A 16,852-nucleotide genomic window follows, 5' to 3' on the forward strand; every position below is an offset into this window, starting at 1 on the left:
ATGCTTCTCCTAGGTGAATAACTATGAATGATATCCAAGTTCACTTGAATTTGGCATACTTTTAGAGTGGAGATTTTGTTTACTATTTAGAAAGATAGGAACTTGATTTTGTTTTCAAGAGTTTTTTATATTTTATTAATTCTTCTTATGCACTAAACCTATCATTTTCTCTAATGTTCTTCTATAGATTCAATTGTAAGTTAACATACAAGCTGTCCATTTGTAAACTATTATTGAACATTAAGCTAATGCACCTTGTACTACTTTGTGCATGCCAACATCCCCTCATTTAGGGAATAGACATGATTGAAACTAGAATCATCATACCATACACAATTCTCGTGGTTCTCCATAGTATTGGGACATGTATGGTCTTAGACACATGTTCCCTCTATATCTTGTCAACCTTGTGATAGGGGTGCTTATGGTGTTGTAATAGAGACAAAATTTGTCAATTGATATTATTTATTTCTATTATAAAAGTAGCTAGTTAGTCTAAAAGAAAATTGAAAAACTAAAACCACATGATGAGAGCCAATTCGTAATGATTAGAATCTCCGAATTATTAAAGAAAACTCTTTAATTGTTACTTGTTAATTCTATAACTCTTAATATAAGATAAGAATTTAATTACCCTACTTTTGTTTCAAAATTCCCATTCCACTCTTTTGTTGTATGGATATGTATAAATGAATGAGACATTTTCTCAATTAAAAATGATATTGTATAGGCGAATTGGTAAAAGCATATTCTAACAATGACAATACTAGAGACAACCACAATTGTGGGAATGCTCACACAAAATGTTCTCATAGAAAGTGTCGAAACATAAGACGACATAGAGGGGCGGACTTGATTAGGTGACAGGGAAACCGAGACGTGTCTAATGCTATTGACTTAACGGTCGTTCCTATGCTTGTTTCTTTTATATGGGCTGAAAGATTGAAGCAACAACCATTAACACAAAGTTATTAGAGATGAAGTTTGAGAAATGGCTGGGATATCTTCTGGACCAAACTTTTCCAGAATGGAGAGATCGTTATCTCTCCTACAGCCTTTTCAAGACTCTAATCAAGCTCTCAGAATCTGAGAAAAACAACACAAATACAGGAGACCCACATGAAGATTGTTTGGATAAATATGAAGAGGACTTTATCCGTTTACTCAAGGTAGAAGTAGACAAGCTTAACAGATTCATGGAGGACAAATCTAAGGACTGTAGTATTCGTTTACAGGTATCAGCTATCATAATTATGCATGATTTCTATTTGGGTCATCAAATTTTGAATCAGAATCTCCGTTGGCATGATTCATGAGAGATGGGTAAATTTCAGTCATAATTTCTCAAGGCATTCTTTTTCTGGGCAATAAGTTGACTGTTTGATATCTTATACAGGAACTGAAAATTGGGATTGAAAAGCTTAAGAATGGTCATGCACAAGCCAGTGCAAGGGGGGAAATAATTGTACTTGTCAAAGATCTGGTGAACTTGCATGGAGAGTTGGTCCTTCTTGAGAACTATAGTGTATGGAATTACACAGGTATGATGAATAAGTGATATATTATCAATCATAAATAGTATTACATATATCAAAAAGTGGGCGAAAAGAGTTAGACCCAAAAATTCAAATGGATCTATAATCTAGAATAAAAATAAAAGAAATCCTATGCGCATAAGGGCACACAAAAGAGGTGGTCCCTAAAAAAAAAAATTGTGATATGATTGCTAGCAGTTTTGTATTGTATGTGTAGGGCTAAGGAAGATCTTGAAGAAATACCGTAGAAGAATACGAGCTGTACTTGGGGAAAATTTTATCATGTCAAGCTTTGCTTCTGAAACTCTCTCAAGCCTTATAAGTGAATGCCAAAGCCTCCTGCCGTTCATTAATTCTTTGTTCTGTGGAGATAAGGAGGCGGATCAGGATAATATTATGAGAGAGATAATGCTTTTAGACAATGAGAACGAGCAGATTGTATATACAAACTTAGTTGCTGCTCTCAACATTCTAAATGACATGAATAGACTGAGCTCTGTCGATAATAGTGATGGATAAACTAGTGGATTCAGTCATAGAGAACTTTCATTTTAGAAGGATGTAAAAGAAGTATTTGTAAGCTAAGAAGTCATAATGTGGGCTTACTAGTTTTTCTTTCTCTTTTTGTATGCTGTTGTGCAAGAACTATTTGCTCAATTACATTGAGTTTATGCTTTAATGGGACCCCTTCGTTAATGGTGAGGATTTTTATTTTTTAAATTCGTTCAAAGATGTTTTGTGTTTACTAAATCACTGAAAATGACAGGATTGCATCATACACAATGGGTAAAAATTAAATTAAAGAAATTATAGATCTAAAATAAATAAAAAGTATGAAGGTTTGTGTTTATTAGTGAAGTTGAATGATTTTAATATTTTAAGGGATAAGCTCAAGATTGTGTTAGATATAACATGTTCAACATGATATGTTAGATATTAATTATTTTTTTACCACATATGCATTGATTAACTTGGGATTAGTTTTAGAATAATTTTCTTTAGACTGTGATGAGATATTAAAGATATACATAACCATCAACATCCTTAATTTATGAGGGATATGTATACATAACCACCTCCATTCCCCTTCCTAGAGATGTAGTTCTCATGGTTGGGGATAGGTCATGGACTCAATCAATGTATTATGAGGGCCTCCCTTTTTGATGTCATCATTGCTTCTCAATTAGTCACTTGGTCATGGATTGTTCTCTCTCACATCGTAAGGCTGTTGCCACTTGGTGGAAGGATGCTAATGATGATCACTTGATTGTCCTGGCTTCTGATTCTTCTTCTAATAACTCTTCACAAGATGTTGATGATCCCCCCTAGGATGATGTTTTGCCTCCTACTGTTGGTTTAGCCTCCTCAGACCTCAGAGATCTATCTCTACCTCTTGCTACTGGTGTGGCCCCCTCTAGCTTGGAGGACCCTTCTCTACTTGTTGCTCCTATTCTTCTCTAGATTTTGGTGGCTAACATTTTGTCTTGCCAGCATTCTACTCCCTATGTTGATAGTCTCACTATGGGAATTCCCCCCCTTGATCTCCCTTTTGATGTCATTCCAAATGATAGTATTACTTAAATTGTTGTTTATCGATGAAATAGAGGTTGTTCTTCCTCCTCCAAAACTCTTCCCCGAGTTATGGATGTTGTTTCTCCCCATCCTTGAAGTGGGTTACTAGTTGTTCTGCTAGTGTGTTGTAAGTGGTCTATTTGGTCCTTTGTTGTCAATGACTTGTTCTTGACCAGTTGCTTGTGGCCTTTTTGGTCTATCTCTGTATAGGGTCAACACCCTTGTTTTGCTTCTTTAAAAAAAAACATCCTTAATTTATATCATCTTACTAGAAACAAGAAATTGAATTTTATACTTTAGTGACGTCATACATATACCTAAAAAATGTTAGTGTGTCTATTGATGGATGCAAAAAAAAATAGTGAATGATTTTGGTGCGTGTCTAGGCCAACAATGGAATTGATAAGAGGAAAATTCATAAATTGTTCTTACAAAAAAATTAGTATTACATGCGGAAGATCTCCCATCCTTTTAATTTATTTTTTTTAATGCTCTAAATTGTGGTGAATTGATGTGGACATCATCCAAAATGTTCATAAAACATGTAACAACATGATCATATTTTTGCTCATGTTGCATGGCAGTGTGTGTCTGTATAATCTCGACATTGAAAGATTAATACAATTTTACAAGAACACGATAGGGCCAAAAACATAGACATACATACATATAAAATCTCTTGATATTGAAAGATGAATATGATCCTACAAGAACTATTCAAGATTAAAATTGAAATTTTCAATGAAAGAATGCACAAGATTCATAAATGAAATTTGAAAGCACGATTTAGATGAAAATGTAATAAATATCTATTGTCTAGATTCTCTCTATGTGTATGCATAATGAACATATCATCATTGAGATATATGTATTTAATATATGAGGTAAAAAATATAAAATGTATATATGCATCTCTATGACATCAATCTAGTGCAAGTATCTAATATATGAGCACTATAAAGCATAAGATATAAAATGTTAGAAGATATAGAAATATTTTCAATAGTTCTATATATCAAATTTTTAGTGAAGATTAATGATCACCATTTACAACATAATGTGATAAAAAGATTAAAATATCCTAACCAAGTAAACAAGCATCCTTAACAAATTAACATCAATATTAGTTGTGAAAACATTATCATGTGAATCATGCACCTTAAATGTATCCATACAAATCAAGGTTCAAGCACCATATGTAGGCAACATAGGAGATCAAAAATAATGTATGCTTTTGAAACATAAACTATAATATCATCACATAATGAAAAATTCTAATTTTATCAATAGTGTCATCATGAAGCAAATAATTATCAAAAAAATTCATGAGAATTTGAAGGGCAAGTATGATCATGTATATGGGTATATTGCTAGTGGTAAAAGGGATATAATCATAATAAATTTCATCACCAAAATAATCATTATGGATAAATAATTCCCAAATAACAAAGACACTAGTAGGCTCCTCCAAGATAGATATAATAATAGAGGCAGATGCAAGAGAGTTTATATCCATAAAATTAATATCTTGAGATGTGGATAGATTATATTAAGTCAATATAAAACATCATACAAAGTAATGAAAAGATGGGGATAAATGCTCATCCTCATGTATATATCACATAAGATTGATCATTACGAATCTTGTTTATAAATGAGTAGAAGTCGTATAAAATAGATGAAAAGAGTTAACAAACTCTATAAATGATGAAAAATGAGATATCTTAATAATCAATAGATAGAACATGTCATCCTTCATGTAGTAAAAGAAAAATATATTCAATTATTCAATTATCTTTTCATTACTTACTTCATTCTATATAAGTATAAGTTCAATATCATAATATCTACTTTGTTGCATTAAGATTGAAGAGGTATTACATAAGACCTCTTAAATGATTGAGGAAAACTCTTTAATTGTGATTTGTTGCAAATTAAGAATTTAACTACCCTACTTTTATTTCAAGTTTTCTATTGGACTCGTTTGTTGTATGGATCATTCCCAAAGATTAGAAAATCACCCGAAACTCGCCAAACTTGGCGAGTCTGAGTCTGAGACATGCTCGTCGAGTCTCTAGAACTCGGACTCGGGCTCGGCCGAGTCTGGCGAGCAAACTCGCCAGAGTTGGTGAGTTTGGCATAAACTCTCCAAACTCGGCGAGTCCTGTGCCTGGGACTCGGCCAGCGGCAAGGCCCAAAAAAGGCCAAAAAAATGCATTTTTTAAAGTTTTTTAAAAATGAATAATCTCGTCTTTGTTCACTACAACCTCTGCCTGAGAATGAGAAAAATTAGGGTTACAACATGTCAACAAATAGAAAAATAACATGTGATGCCTTTACTAAATAATAAAAGTCTTTTTGGCCTCACGAGGCACTGCCCCTTGTCCCCGCCCTATATCGCGACAGGGAGCACGCAAGGGGTGCTGTCCCTCAAACCCCCGTTGAAAAATATGGGGGGAAACTACGTTGATAGAAGTAGAGAAAATTTAACCTCTGAGTCTAACACTGATTCGATCAACCAGGTAGATATAGAGGTTGAGGCTGTAGCCATGGCAGAGGAGGAGCAGAGAGCATGAGCAGAGACAGGAGATACTGATAGTGACAGAGATGTTCCTGATGTTGGTGAGCATGGCATGGTGTCACGGGGAGCGACTATGGCTGCTGAATCATCCAAGACCTACCTTAAACACCTTCACAGGGGGCCAGGGTGAGAGGGTGCACGCTCCTCTGAGCCATAGGCTTGTAGTTGTATTTACCTTTGGTATATGTGTGGAACATTTGATGATGATCATATGATGACATGGATTTTTTATTCTATGAGTTTTGTAATATTGTATACATTTGACAATATTTATATATTTATGTTTGTTATTTCCTTCAGCTACAATTTGTGTTTATGCTAATGTGATTGATGTATATTTGTGTATGTAATCAAATGAGCCTAGTTTGATGATGTTATTGTGTCTTTAAGGTGTATTCAATAAATGGTGCATGAAACAAGTTTTAAATATTTAAAAATCTCTAAATTTCTTGAGTTTTTCACTTTCCCAAGTCCAGCCGAGTCTGAAGCCAAGTCTGACTCCGAATCCCGAGTCTGAGTCCAATTCGACCTTGCCGAGTCCAAGCCGAGTCCAAATCCCGTTTCTTTGATCATTCCACTCTTTTGCTGTATGGATATGTATGAATGCTAGAGACAATTTTTCAATTAAAAATAGTATGGGCGAATTAGTAAAGATATATTCCAACAACGATAATACTAGAGACAACCACATATGTGGGAATACTCACAAAAATGTTCTCACAGAAGGTGTCAAAACATAAAACGACATAGAGAGAGGCGGAGTTGATTAGGTGACAGGGAAACCTTGACGTGTGTCGTAATGCTATTGACTTAACGCTCATTCCTATGATTGTTTCTTTTATATGGGCTGAAATATTGAAGCTAAGCACCATTAAAACAAAGCTATTAGAGATGAAGTTTGAGAAATGGCTAGGATATCTTCTGGAGCAAACTTTTCCAGAATGGAGAGATCGTTATCTCTCCTACAGCCTTTTCAAGACTCTAATCAAGCTCTCAGAATCTGAGAAAAACAACACAAATACAGGAGACCCACATGAAGATTGTTTGGATAAATATGAAGAGGATTTTATCCGTTTACTCAAGGTAGAAGTAGACAAGCTTAACAGATTCATGGAGGACAAATCTAAGGACTGTAGTATACGTTTACAGGTATCAGCTATCATATTTATGCATGAGTTCTATTTGGGTCATCAAATTTTGAAAGAGAATCTCCGTTGGCATGATTCATGAGAGATGGGTAAATTTCAGTCATAATTTCCCAAGGCATTCTTTTTCTGGGCAATAAGTTGACTGTTTGATATCTTATACAGGGACTGAAAGTTGGGATTGAAAAGCTTAAGAATGGTCATGCACAAGCCAGTGCAAGGGGGGAAATAATTGTACTTGTCAAAGATCTGGTGAACTTGCATGGAGAGTTGGTCCTCTTTGAGAATTATAGTGTATGGAATTACACAGGTATGATGAATAAGTGTCTATATTATCAATCATAAATAGTATTACATATATCATATATTAAAAAAGTGAAAAAAGAGAGTTAGACCCAAAAATTCAAATGGGTCTATAATTTAAAATAACAAACAATTACAATAAATCTTTTGCGTGAAAGAGCAAGAACATTAGAAAGAGGAGATGGTTCCATTGTTGAGCGCAAAAAAGCAAGAACACTAGAAGGAAGAGGTGGTCCCTAATAAAAAATTGTGATATGATTGCTAACATTTTGTATTGTGTGTGTAGGGCTAAGGAAGATCTTGAAGAAATACCGTAGAAGAATACGAGCTGTACTTGGGGAAAATATTATCATGTCAAGCTTTGCTTCTGAAACTCTCTCAAGCCTTATAAGTGAATGCCAAAGCATCCTGCCGTTCATCTATTCTTTGTTCTCTAGAGATAAGGAGGATCAGGATAATATTATGAGAGAGATATTACTTTTAGACAATGAGAACGAGCATCTTGTATATACAAACTTAGTTGCTGCTCTGAATATCCTTAATGACATGAATAGACTGAACTCTGTCGATAATGGTGATGGCTAAACCAGTGGATTCAGTCATAGAGAACTTTCATTTTAGAAGGATGTAAAAGAAGTTTTTGTAAGCTGAGAAGTCACAATGAGGGCTTACAGGTTTTTCTTTTTCTTTTTGTATGCTGTTGTGCAATAACTATTTGCTCAATTACATTGAGTTTATGCTTTAATGGGACCTCTTCGTTAATGGTGAGAAGAGCATTTATTTTTTCAAATTCATTCAAAGGTGTTTTGTGTTCACTAAATCACTAGTGATTTTTTTTTTAAAATGACAGGAATGCACCATACACACTGGGTATAAATCACATTAAAGAAATTATAGATCTAAAATAAATGAAAGGTGAGAAGATCTCTGAATTATTAGTGAAGTTGAACTATTTTAAATGAGTTTGTTTTGTTAATTGTAAGAATTTTAATATCATAAGAGATAAGGCCAAGATTGTGATCTCAATGATTTTGGTAGGAATGGATACCTCTTAATTTTTGGCTCTTATCTGAAGAGATATTGACTTAGGTTCATTCTCTTGAATTGGATTATAAAAGAAAAATGAATTTGACATTGAATCTTTCATCAAAAAAATGAATAAATTACTTAAAAATATAATTAAAGATAATATTACAATCCTCAAATGCACCATCATAAAATGAATGCATTGTATCATTGTGTATTGATCTTCATATATATATATATATATATATATATAGCCATTAATTAACTTGTGACTACCTGTAGAATGATCCTCTCTACTATAATAAGATTGATTATATGTATATTCTGCTTGAAGGTGACACATATACCTACAACATGTTAGTGTATTTAGTGATAGTCATAGAGGTTAATAATGATAAGAGGAAACTTTAAAAAATGTTCTTACAATTTTTTTAATATCACACGTGGAAGATCTTCCATCCTTCTAAATTTGTTTTAATGCATTAATTGTGGTGGATTTATGTGAACATGATGCAAAGTGTTGATAAAACATGTAACGGAATGGTCATGTTTTTGTTCATGTTGAATGGTTGTGTGTGTAATTTCTTGACATTGAAAGACTAGTATGATTTTACAATCACTCAATAAGATTGCACACATAGACACACATACATAAATATAAAATCTCTTGATATTGAAAGATGAATATAATCCTACAAGAACTCATCAAGACTAAAATTAAAAATCTATGAAGAATGTGCAAGATTCATAAATGAAATTTGAAAGAATGATCTAGATGAAAACAATAATAAATTTTCATTGACTGAATTTTCTCTATGCATGTGCATGAAGAACATATCATCATTGAGATATGCATAATATATTAGGTAAAAAAATAAAATGTATATGTGCATCTCTATGATATATAATCATATCATTGTAAACTACATTAATCCACACTTGTATCTAATAATATGAGCATTATAAAGCATAATATATAAAATGTTATAAGTTACAGAAACATTTTCAATAGTTCTATGGTTATTTTTTTTTACTGAAGAAGAATGATCACCATTTGTTTATCATGTGATCAAGAGATTAAAATATCATAATCAAGTAAACAAACATTTATAACAAATTAACAAAACATTAGTTGTGAAAACATCATCACATGAATCATGCACCTTAAATGTATCCATGCATATTAGGGCTCAAGCATCATATGTAGACAACATAGGAGATCACAAATAATGTATGCATTTGAAACATAAACACTATAATATCATCATGTAATGAAGAATTTTTAATTTTATCATTAGTGTCAATATGAAGTAGTCATCAAAAAACCATGACAAGATGAAGAACGAGTATGATCATTTATATGGGTATATTAGTAGTGGTAGAAGGGATATAATCATCATAAAGCTCATCACTAGAATAATCATTATGGATAAATAATCCTTAATTAATAAAGAAACTACAAGGCTCCTCCAAGATAGATATAAAAATAGAGGTATATGTAAGAGAGTTCATATGCATAAAGATTACTATCTTGAGATGTGGAAAGGTTATACTAAGTCAATATAAAATTTTGTGAAATGATGAAAAGGTGGAGATAAAAACTCATTGTCATTTATCATATAAGATACTTAATCATGATGAATCATGTTGATAAATGGATGAAAGTCATATAAGATAGATGGGCAATGCTTAGAAGCTCTATGGAAGATGAAAAATGAGATATATTAATAACAAATGGATACATAGAACATGAATCATCCTTCATATGGTCAAAGAAAAATTATCTCAATGATCCATGGGTAAAATGCAATAAAATAGTGAAAGCTTATTTGAATCCTTGATATATATGAATTAATCATGACAAATATGGGGCTTTGATATTACTTTATTGAATTATCTAGCAATAAAGTAAACTAAAAGATGGGTAGATAGGGATCAAAGAGGTAGCAAACAATGAATACCCTAATCAAATTTGATTTGAGGCTCAAAACCATAAGATAAAACTCTAAAGGAGTTCAAATGAACTAAGTTCACTAATTTATTTAAGAAAATAAAATATGACTTACAAAAAAACTAATAATTAAATTAACTTAGATAATTTTTATTGTAATAAAAATACTTTTGAATCACAATTTGAGAAATAGGAGGATAAAAGGATCATGATAAATTTTGACACTTGATAAATGGTATTGGATTTGAGCTGAATTGACTAAGATGATTATGTGCTATCAATTTTTAACTAATGTAATAAAGTGGTTCAATCATGTAGCTCATGTTTTATTGATCCAGGCACACCTATAGATTTGATAATTTTTCTATAGATAAGACCTTATAATCTTCAAATATCTAATACCTTCAATAAAGATTGCGTTTTCTTGCAATAAAATAATTATCTATGCTTATGCTACAATTGAAATATGTAGTAGCATTGAGAAACGATATTGGGAGTGTGTTATGCAAAAATATTCACCTTAAAAAAGCCTTATTGATCAATTTAATCACTTTGATTAATTCTAGAAAATAACAAGCATTAATGTAAATGCTATGACAATGATGATGATAACTTGACATATGGACAATGTGTGATAACTGAAAAGGATCTAATCAAGTAATTTTGTGCAAAAATTAGGATTTTAGATTTGTTGGCAAAGAGAATATGGATCAAAATAGTTGTTGTAAAGTGGTATTGGATGAAAGGGGTGAGATTGATTCTAGAAGTAAATAATTCCAAATAAGGAGGGGCAGTCTCAGACCTATAGTGATTATTCATATGATATCTACAGGTGATATCTTTTATACTTGATCTACAATGATGATTCAAATGGCAATATGACATTTGAGAGTGTTCTTATGTGTGTTAAAAGACTCTTGATCTTCTTAGAACGGAAGGGACAACATCAAATTCCACTAGTGCGATTGTTTCAATTTCAATAGTAAAAATATTAGAATATGACTGAATGATATAGGGGTGATATTCTTTCATACTTGACCTACAATAATGATTCAAATGACAATATGACATTTGAGACTATTGACACTAAAGGACTCTTGATCTACTTAAAATGGAAGGGACACTATTGGATTCTGCTAATACACTTGTTTCGATTTCAATAATAAACATTTTAAAATAAGACAAAATAAAATTATTACTTACAAAAAAAACTACCATTTACAATTTTAAAACTACCATATAATAAACATGAAATTCCCATCTAACAATGATGATTCCACAAACTAACAATAATAAAACTATCATGTCATATCCATAATTGCCAGTAATGATTAATAAACCATCGAGATCTAGAAATACCATTCAACTTATCAGTCTAAGCCTATGAATCATTCTTGTATTTATATTTATAAAAACAACTAGCAATAAATAAATAAATAAATATTTAACTGATAGAGAATCAAAACTTGTCTTGCATTATTTCAATTGTGTTCCTGATCTTAAACAAAATAGACGAGTACAAACATATATATATATATATATAAAAAGTTTATATATCCATGCATACATACTTAAGTTTTAAATTCTGAAATATGGGTCCATCTATACACACAAGATGGACTTAAAATTCATACATCATTGTATGCAGAGTTGATTTTAGTCATCTCATTCAGAATTTCTAAAGCAGCCATTGAACTTTTATACACACTCTGCTCAACCTCCTTCTGAAACATTTCTCCCATTGCATTAACATACAGAGGAAGCACCATGCAGAGAAAGCACTGCAGAATTTCATGGCATTCACTTATAATTTCTAATAAAAACTCATTAGCAAAGAATGGCTGACATTTGGCCCAGTGAATGTAATTATCTCCCATTACAGCATGAACTCTTCTATGGTACTTCTTCAGAATTTTCCTTAGCCCTACATATACACTTCAAAACTTTAAATAACGTTTGAAACAAAACTTAAACACCCAATGCAATCTTTGGATACCTCAAACAAAAGCTTTTCACAGTGTGTGTTAAAATAATACCTGTGAAATTCCATACACTGTAATTCTCTAGAAGGATCAACTCTCCATGAAGGTTTACTAGATCTTTCCCAGCTAAAATCACTTCATCTCTTTCATGACTAGACATTACAGCAGCTTGGGTATAGCCATTCTTAATCTTTTCAATCCTGTCTTTGAGTTTCTAGATTATATATCAAAAGTTAAGACATTAAATAAATTAGATAAATCATTTCATATTTCTCTGATTCATAAGAACCCATATCCATTTTTACATGTATCTAAATATTTCAGATGAAATAAAATAAAATAAAATTTTAAAAAATCATGAGACAAATGAATTTTACAATTGCTTTAATCTTAGAATATACAAATTCAAAACTTAAATGATACCTGTAAACGAATATGACAATCTCTACTCTTCTCCTCCATGAATCTGTTGAGCTTATCTAATTCCAGATTGAGCAAATTGATGAAACCCACTTCATATCCATTTAGGAAAACTTGATTTGAATCTCCTGTGATTATATCACTTTTAATGGCTTCAATAAGTTTTATTCTTTTCTTAAGAAGACTGTAAGAGATATAATGATCTCTCCATTCTGGCAAGGTTTTCTCCAGCAGGAGCTCAAGCCATTTCTTAAAATTCATCTCTGAAAACTTTCTCTCATACAAATTTTCTGGTGTTCAGATGAAACTTATTAAACTTTAAAAGGAAGCTACTCATGGGTATATTCTTTTACGATGAGTATATTTCAGTTTTATCAAGGGTTTATTCCACTCCACACAGAGTATATTTTGAATGCCAGGCGAATTTATAATTAGATTGCATAGGACGGGTACTACAAGGATTATGCTTTTCATGGCCACTCATTTCATTTAACTAAGCCTTCTGTTTGTATTGTTTACAAGTATGCCAAACTTATCGCTATACTTAACCTTATTCCATAAAGAGAATATTATAACTGTATATGCCATTTTCAAGTTACTTTTATGTTTATTTTATGGAGAACATTCTCATTTATTGATATATTGAAAAATAGTATGGTAGACATCTTAAAAAAACTTCTTTACTTCTTTTTTTTTTTTATAAAAGTGGATGAGACCACTAAAATTATATATATATATATATATATATATACATGGTGACTGGTTCAAAGAGCACTGAGGGGAAAGAACCAGTAAGAAAACCCCTCAGTTTTGCTCAAAAACATAAGCCTACCTACCCAATACAATAACCCATATGCAGCCCAATTTACCCTGATTACAATTTCAATTACATTTGATATAAAGGAAGCTTTACAACAAGCTTGTACTAGTAATTCTATAGAGAGGATATCTCAAAAATGCAGTCAAGGTCAGTGGCATCCCCAAACATTAATCCACTTATGCACCACATGAGTCCAGATATCTGCAGAGAACAAAAAACACAACGAAGAGGGAACCAAGGAGAAGTAGTCCTGACAACAAGAAAATGGTTAGCATACATAAACCTATCCACACAAGAAGTAGCGGAAGATGGAGACAACCTTCAAGAAACAAGGTGAAACCAATCCAAATAATGATCCATAAGAGTAGCCAAACGAGTAACAACATGACAAGGAGCCATTTCCCCCATCCAAAACACTACATTTTCCAACTTCTCAGAAGAACCCACAACCCACCAATTTTGCCCAATAGATTCCACATCCTACTAAGCATTGCATAATCCAAAAAAGAAACAGACAAAAATGAGCCATACCTATATACCCATCGAAGATATATAACAGAGCAGGGATTGTCATGATATGATTATCAGAAAATCATACGAAGAGAATATCCAGCCAGATAACACCTCTGAATGATGAAAAAATGCTTCACATACAGCAAACCCAATCAATGAAATTTCACCAATCTTATATCCGCAAAGCATAATGCTTCATTCACTGAACCAATGCGCAGAACGTGAAACCCAAAAATCATGACAGAATCGCCCACCACTGCCCGTAAGAAAACATGATTGGCATAAAAGACAGAGTACTTAAGTTGAACCACGCCATCTAATGATTATCCTATAAAGCAATATAAACCAGTCCCAATAAACCGAAAAGAAACAATGCCACCAACTATCATGATGGAAGAGCTAATAACTTCCAAATCTGCCAAACATACATGGAACACAACCTCAACCACCAAACGGGAAAAAGGAAATCAAAACCAAGCAACCCACACCACCCAAAGTACAAAAAAAAACTATCAAACCAATGTCGGCTGATCTCAGAGACTACCACCCTCCATCCTTAAAAGCGGCTCCACTTCCAGGGATGACTATAACTAAGGTGTTGTCATAAGGCAAGGCAGCACCCCCCTTATAGACATTCAAAGAAGTAAACACCCCATAAGGCGAGGAGAATTTCCAAGGCTGCCACCAAAAAACCTCCCTTCAAAATGGGGAGATTCTCCCAATAAATGTCAATAATAATGGTATTATTCCAAAGTCAAACACCCTCATTATGGGCACATACGAAAGAACAGCCACATCCAAAAGGAATTTTAAGATAGAATTTTCATACATGAGATAGGAAAGTCCGAGGGTGCAAGTTCTATGTGGTCTACACCATCACTAATAACCTTATTTGCAAGAAAATTAGCGAACACATTAATTTCTCTAAAGCAGTGGGAAATCGAGAAAGTGGAGAAGCCATTACGTTGAAGAAGAATGTGCTCCAGAAGATACTGCATATGCCAAGAGACACATTTTTTGGTAGCAACCGCCTGACAGACAAGCATTGAATCCCCTTCAATAACAATATCCTTGATATTAAGAGAATGAGCCAGATCAAGACCAAAGGATAGAGCCTGAAATTTAGCCATGTTGTTAGTGCCATAACCAATGTATTTGCCAACTGCCATGACAATTTTTGAAGAATGGTCAAAGATAATTACCCCAATCCCAGACTTTCCCGGATTACCCTTATAGGGGGAGGGCTCCATTTAGCCATCTTTCGCTTAAGATGCGAAGAAAAAGCATCTGAAATAGCCCCATGAGAAGGCAATAAATGCAGAGAGGGCCACTTCCAAGTAACCCAGTTATTCCAATGGGAAAAGGTTGTTAGTCGCCCTAAATTTTTGTAAATGAAAGAAAGCACTACTTCACTAATGGAGGCTTGGATTTTCCCTATGACGTCTGACAAAGATGTAGACTTATGATTAAAAATTCTTGAATTCCTTTCCAGCCATAGATTCCAAATCACCAGAGATGGAGCAACTATCCACAAAGATGAATAGAACGAAGCGGGAAACAACAAGGGCCAAGATTGAAATTGTGAAAGTAGAGTTGAGCAAAGGGTAGAAGACCACCCTAACATACCAAACAACCAATACCAACACTCAGAGGCAAAGGGACAAAGCAGAAAGAGGTGGTCCACCGACTCCATGCAATAACCACAAAAAACACATGGGAAAGTTGTCGTAATCCCAATCCTATCCAGACGCATTCTAGTGAGGATTCTATCTTGAACTGATAACCAGGCAAAAGCCCCTACTTTTGGAAGACACGCAGCATGCCAGCATAGCTTAGTAGGCCAGCAAGCAGGTGCAGGGGTCTGGATCAAAGAATTGTACCCCTCTTTCACCGAATAGGAGCCAGCTGCATTTTTAATCCAAACCAATGAATCCTCTTTATATTGAAAAATTGCAGGTCTCTTACGAAGTTCTTCAATAAAATCTAAAACGATATTAATGTTAATAGCCAGGGGAGGGATTTCCTTCCATTTGACAATTTCACAAGGCCCTGAAGTGTCAATGATAAAATAATCTACAACAAAAGGTCCCCAAAGAGATGAAAGGATTTCTGGCAAAGGGGACCAATCACAGATAGATGAGAAAGTTGGATGTCCATTCCAAACTTCATCCCAAAAACGGGCCTTTCTCCCATTATGGACAACCCAGGATAAATGAGGCAAAATCACCTCTCTACAAGAAATCAGAAAATTCCAAAACGCAGAGCCCTTCGGAAGGGAAGTTGCAGTAAAAATCCTTTCTCTTGGTGAACCCCTTAAATATTCAGCAAGCACAACGGAGGCCCATTTACAACTAGGAGTTGTGTATAATTTCCAAATCAACTTAGCCCCCAAAGCCTTATTTTTAATACTAGCCCTTCAATTTGATCACATGAATTATAATATTAATTCATAGTCATGTGACAATATCCTACTTTGTCCTTTCTTCATATGTCTAGATTCATTGAACTCAAAAACTAAACCCAACTCTTAATCTCCCCCCTTTATTCAAAATAAACTCTTGGGAAGTTCACAGAATTGTGGTTTTAGCCACACTCTGTGAGATTGATTTTCTCCTAATTATAAGGGAAGGCTCCTCCTTTGACTTAATACTTCCTCTACTTAAACACAAATTTAACTACAAATCCTATTCTAAGTTCTGGCAGTACATCATCTTATTATCTCTTTTAGAGCATGCCAATGAAAAATACAAATAAATAAGTATAACTTCATTGTTTGAAAGTTACAATGAAATAATTTAGAGCATGCCAATGAAAAATACAAATAAAGAAGCAAAGTTTTTTGTGAAGCCTCAAACTCCTCTATTGTTTCTTCGTGACGAGAAAATAGCATCCAAGCACAAAATCTTCCAAATCACTATAATCCTATCAACCTTCTTCAAATAACTTTTGTAACCCACAGTATATAGTAGGATAAAAAAGTAACACTTTTGATGAATTAAAAGAT

At 33.3% G+C, this 16,852-nt stretch overlaps 3 protein-coding genes across 3 annotated transcripts; 2 read left to right on the plus strand and 1 right to left on the minus strand.

Annotated features, from left to right (window-relative positions):
- Positions 1-954: 954 nt before the first annotated feature.
- Positions 955-2,231, plus strand: LOC131069222 (SPX domain-containing protein 2). Its single transcript, XM_058004582.2, has 3 exons — positions 955-1,235; positions 1,397-1,541; positions 1,753-2,231. The coding sequence occupies exons 1-3, from the start codon at positions 978-980 to the stop codon at positions 2,052-2,054; spliced, it is 705 nt and encodes a 234-aa protein (XP_057860565.2). The 5' UTR covers positions 955-977; the 3' UTR covers positions 2,055-2,231.
- Positions 2,232-6,579: 4,348 nt separating this feature from the next.
- On the plus strand, positions 6,580-7,721 carry LOC131069227 (SPX domain-containing protein 2-like). Its single transcript, XM_059208825.1, has 3 exons — positions 6,580-6,837; positions 6,993-7,143; positions 7,423-7,721. Exons 1-3 carry the CDS (start codon positions 6,580-6,582, stop codon positions 7,719-7,721), a joined length of 708 nt encoding a protein of 235 aa, XP_059064808.1.
- Positions 7,722-11,690: 3,969 nt separating this feature from the next.
- Positions 11,691-12,826, minus strand: LOC131069221 (SPX domain-containing protein 1). Its single transcript, XM_058004581.2, has 3 exons — positions 12,519-12,826; positions 12,150-12,309; positions 11,691-12,037 (listed from the first exon to the last, which is right to left on the minus strand). Exons 1-3 carry the CDS (start codon positions 12,774-12,776, stop codon positions 11,742-11,744), a joined length of 714 nt encoding a protein of 237 aa, XP_057860564.2. The 5' UTR covers positions 12,777-12,826; the 3' UTR covers positions 11,691-11,741.
- Positions 12,827-16,852: the final 4,026 nt, after the last annotated feature.

Source organism: Cryptomeria japonica, chromosome 7 (genome assembly GCF_030272615.1).
Source record: "Cryptomeria japonica chromosome 7, Sugi_1.0, whole genome shotgun sequence".
Lineage (NCBI taxonomy): Eukaryota > Viridiplantae > Streptophyta > Pinopsida > Cupressales > Cupressaceae > Cryptomeria > Cryptomeria japonica.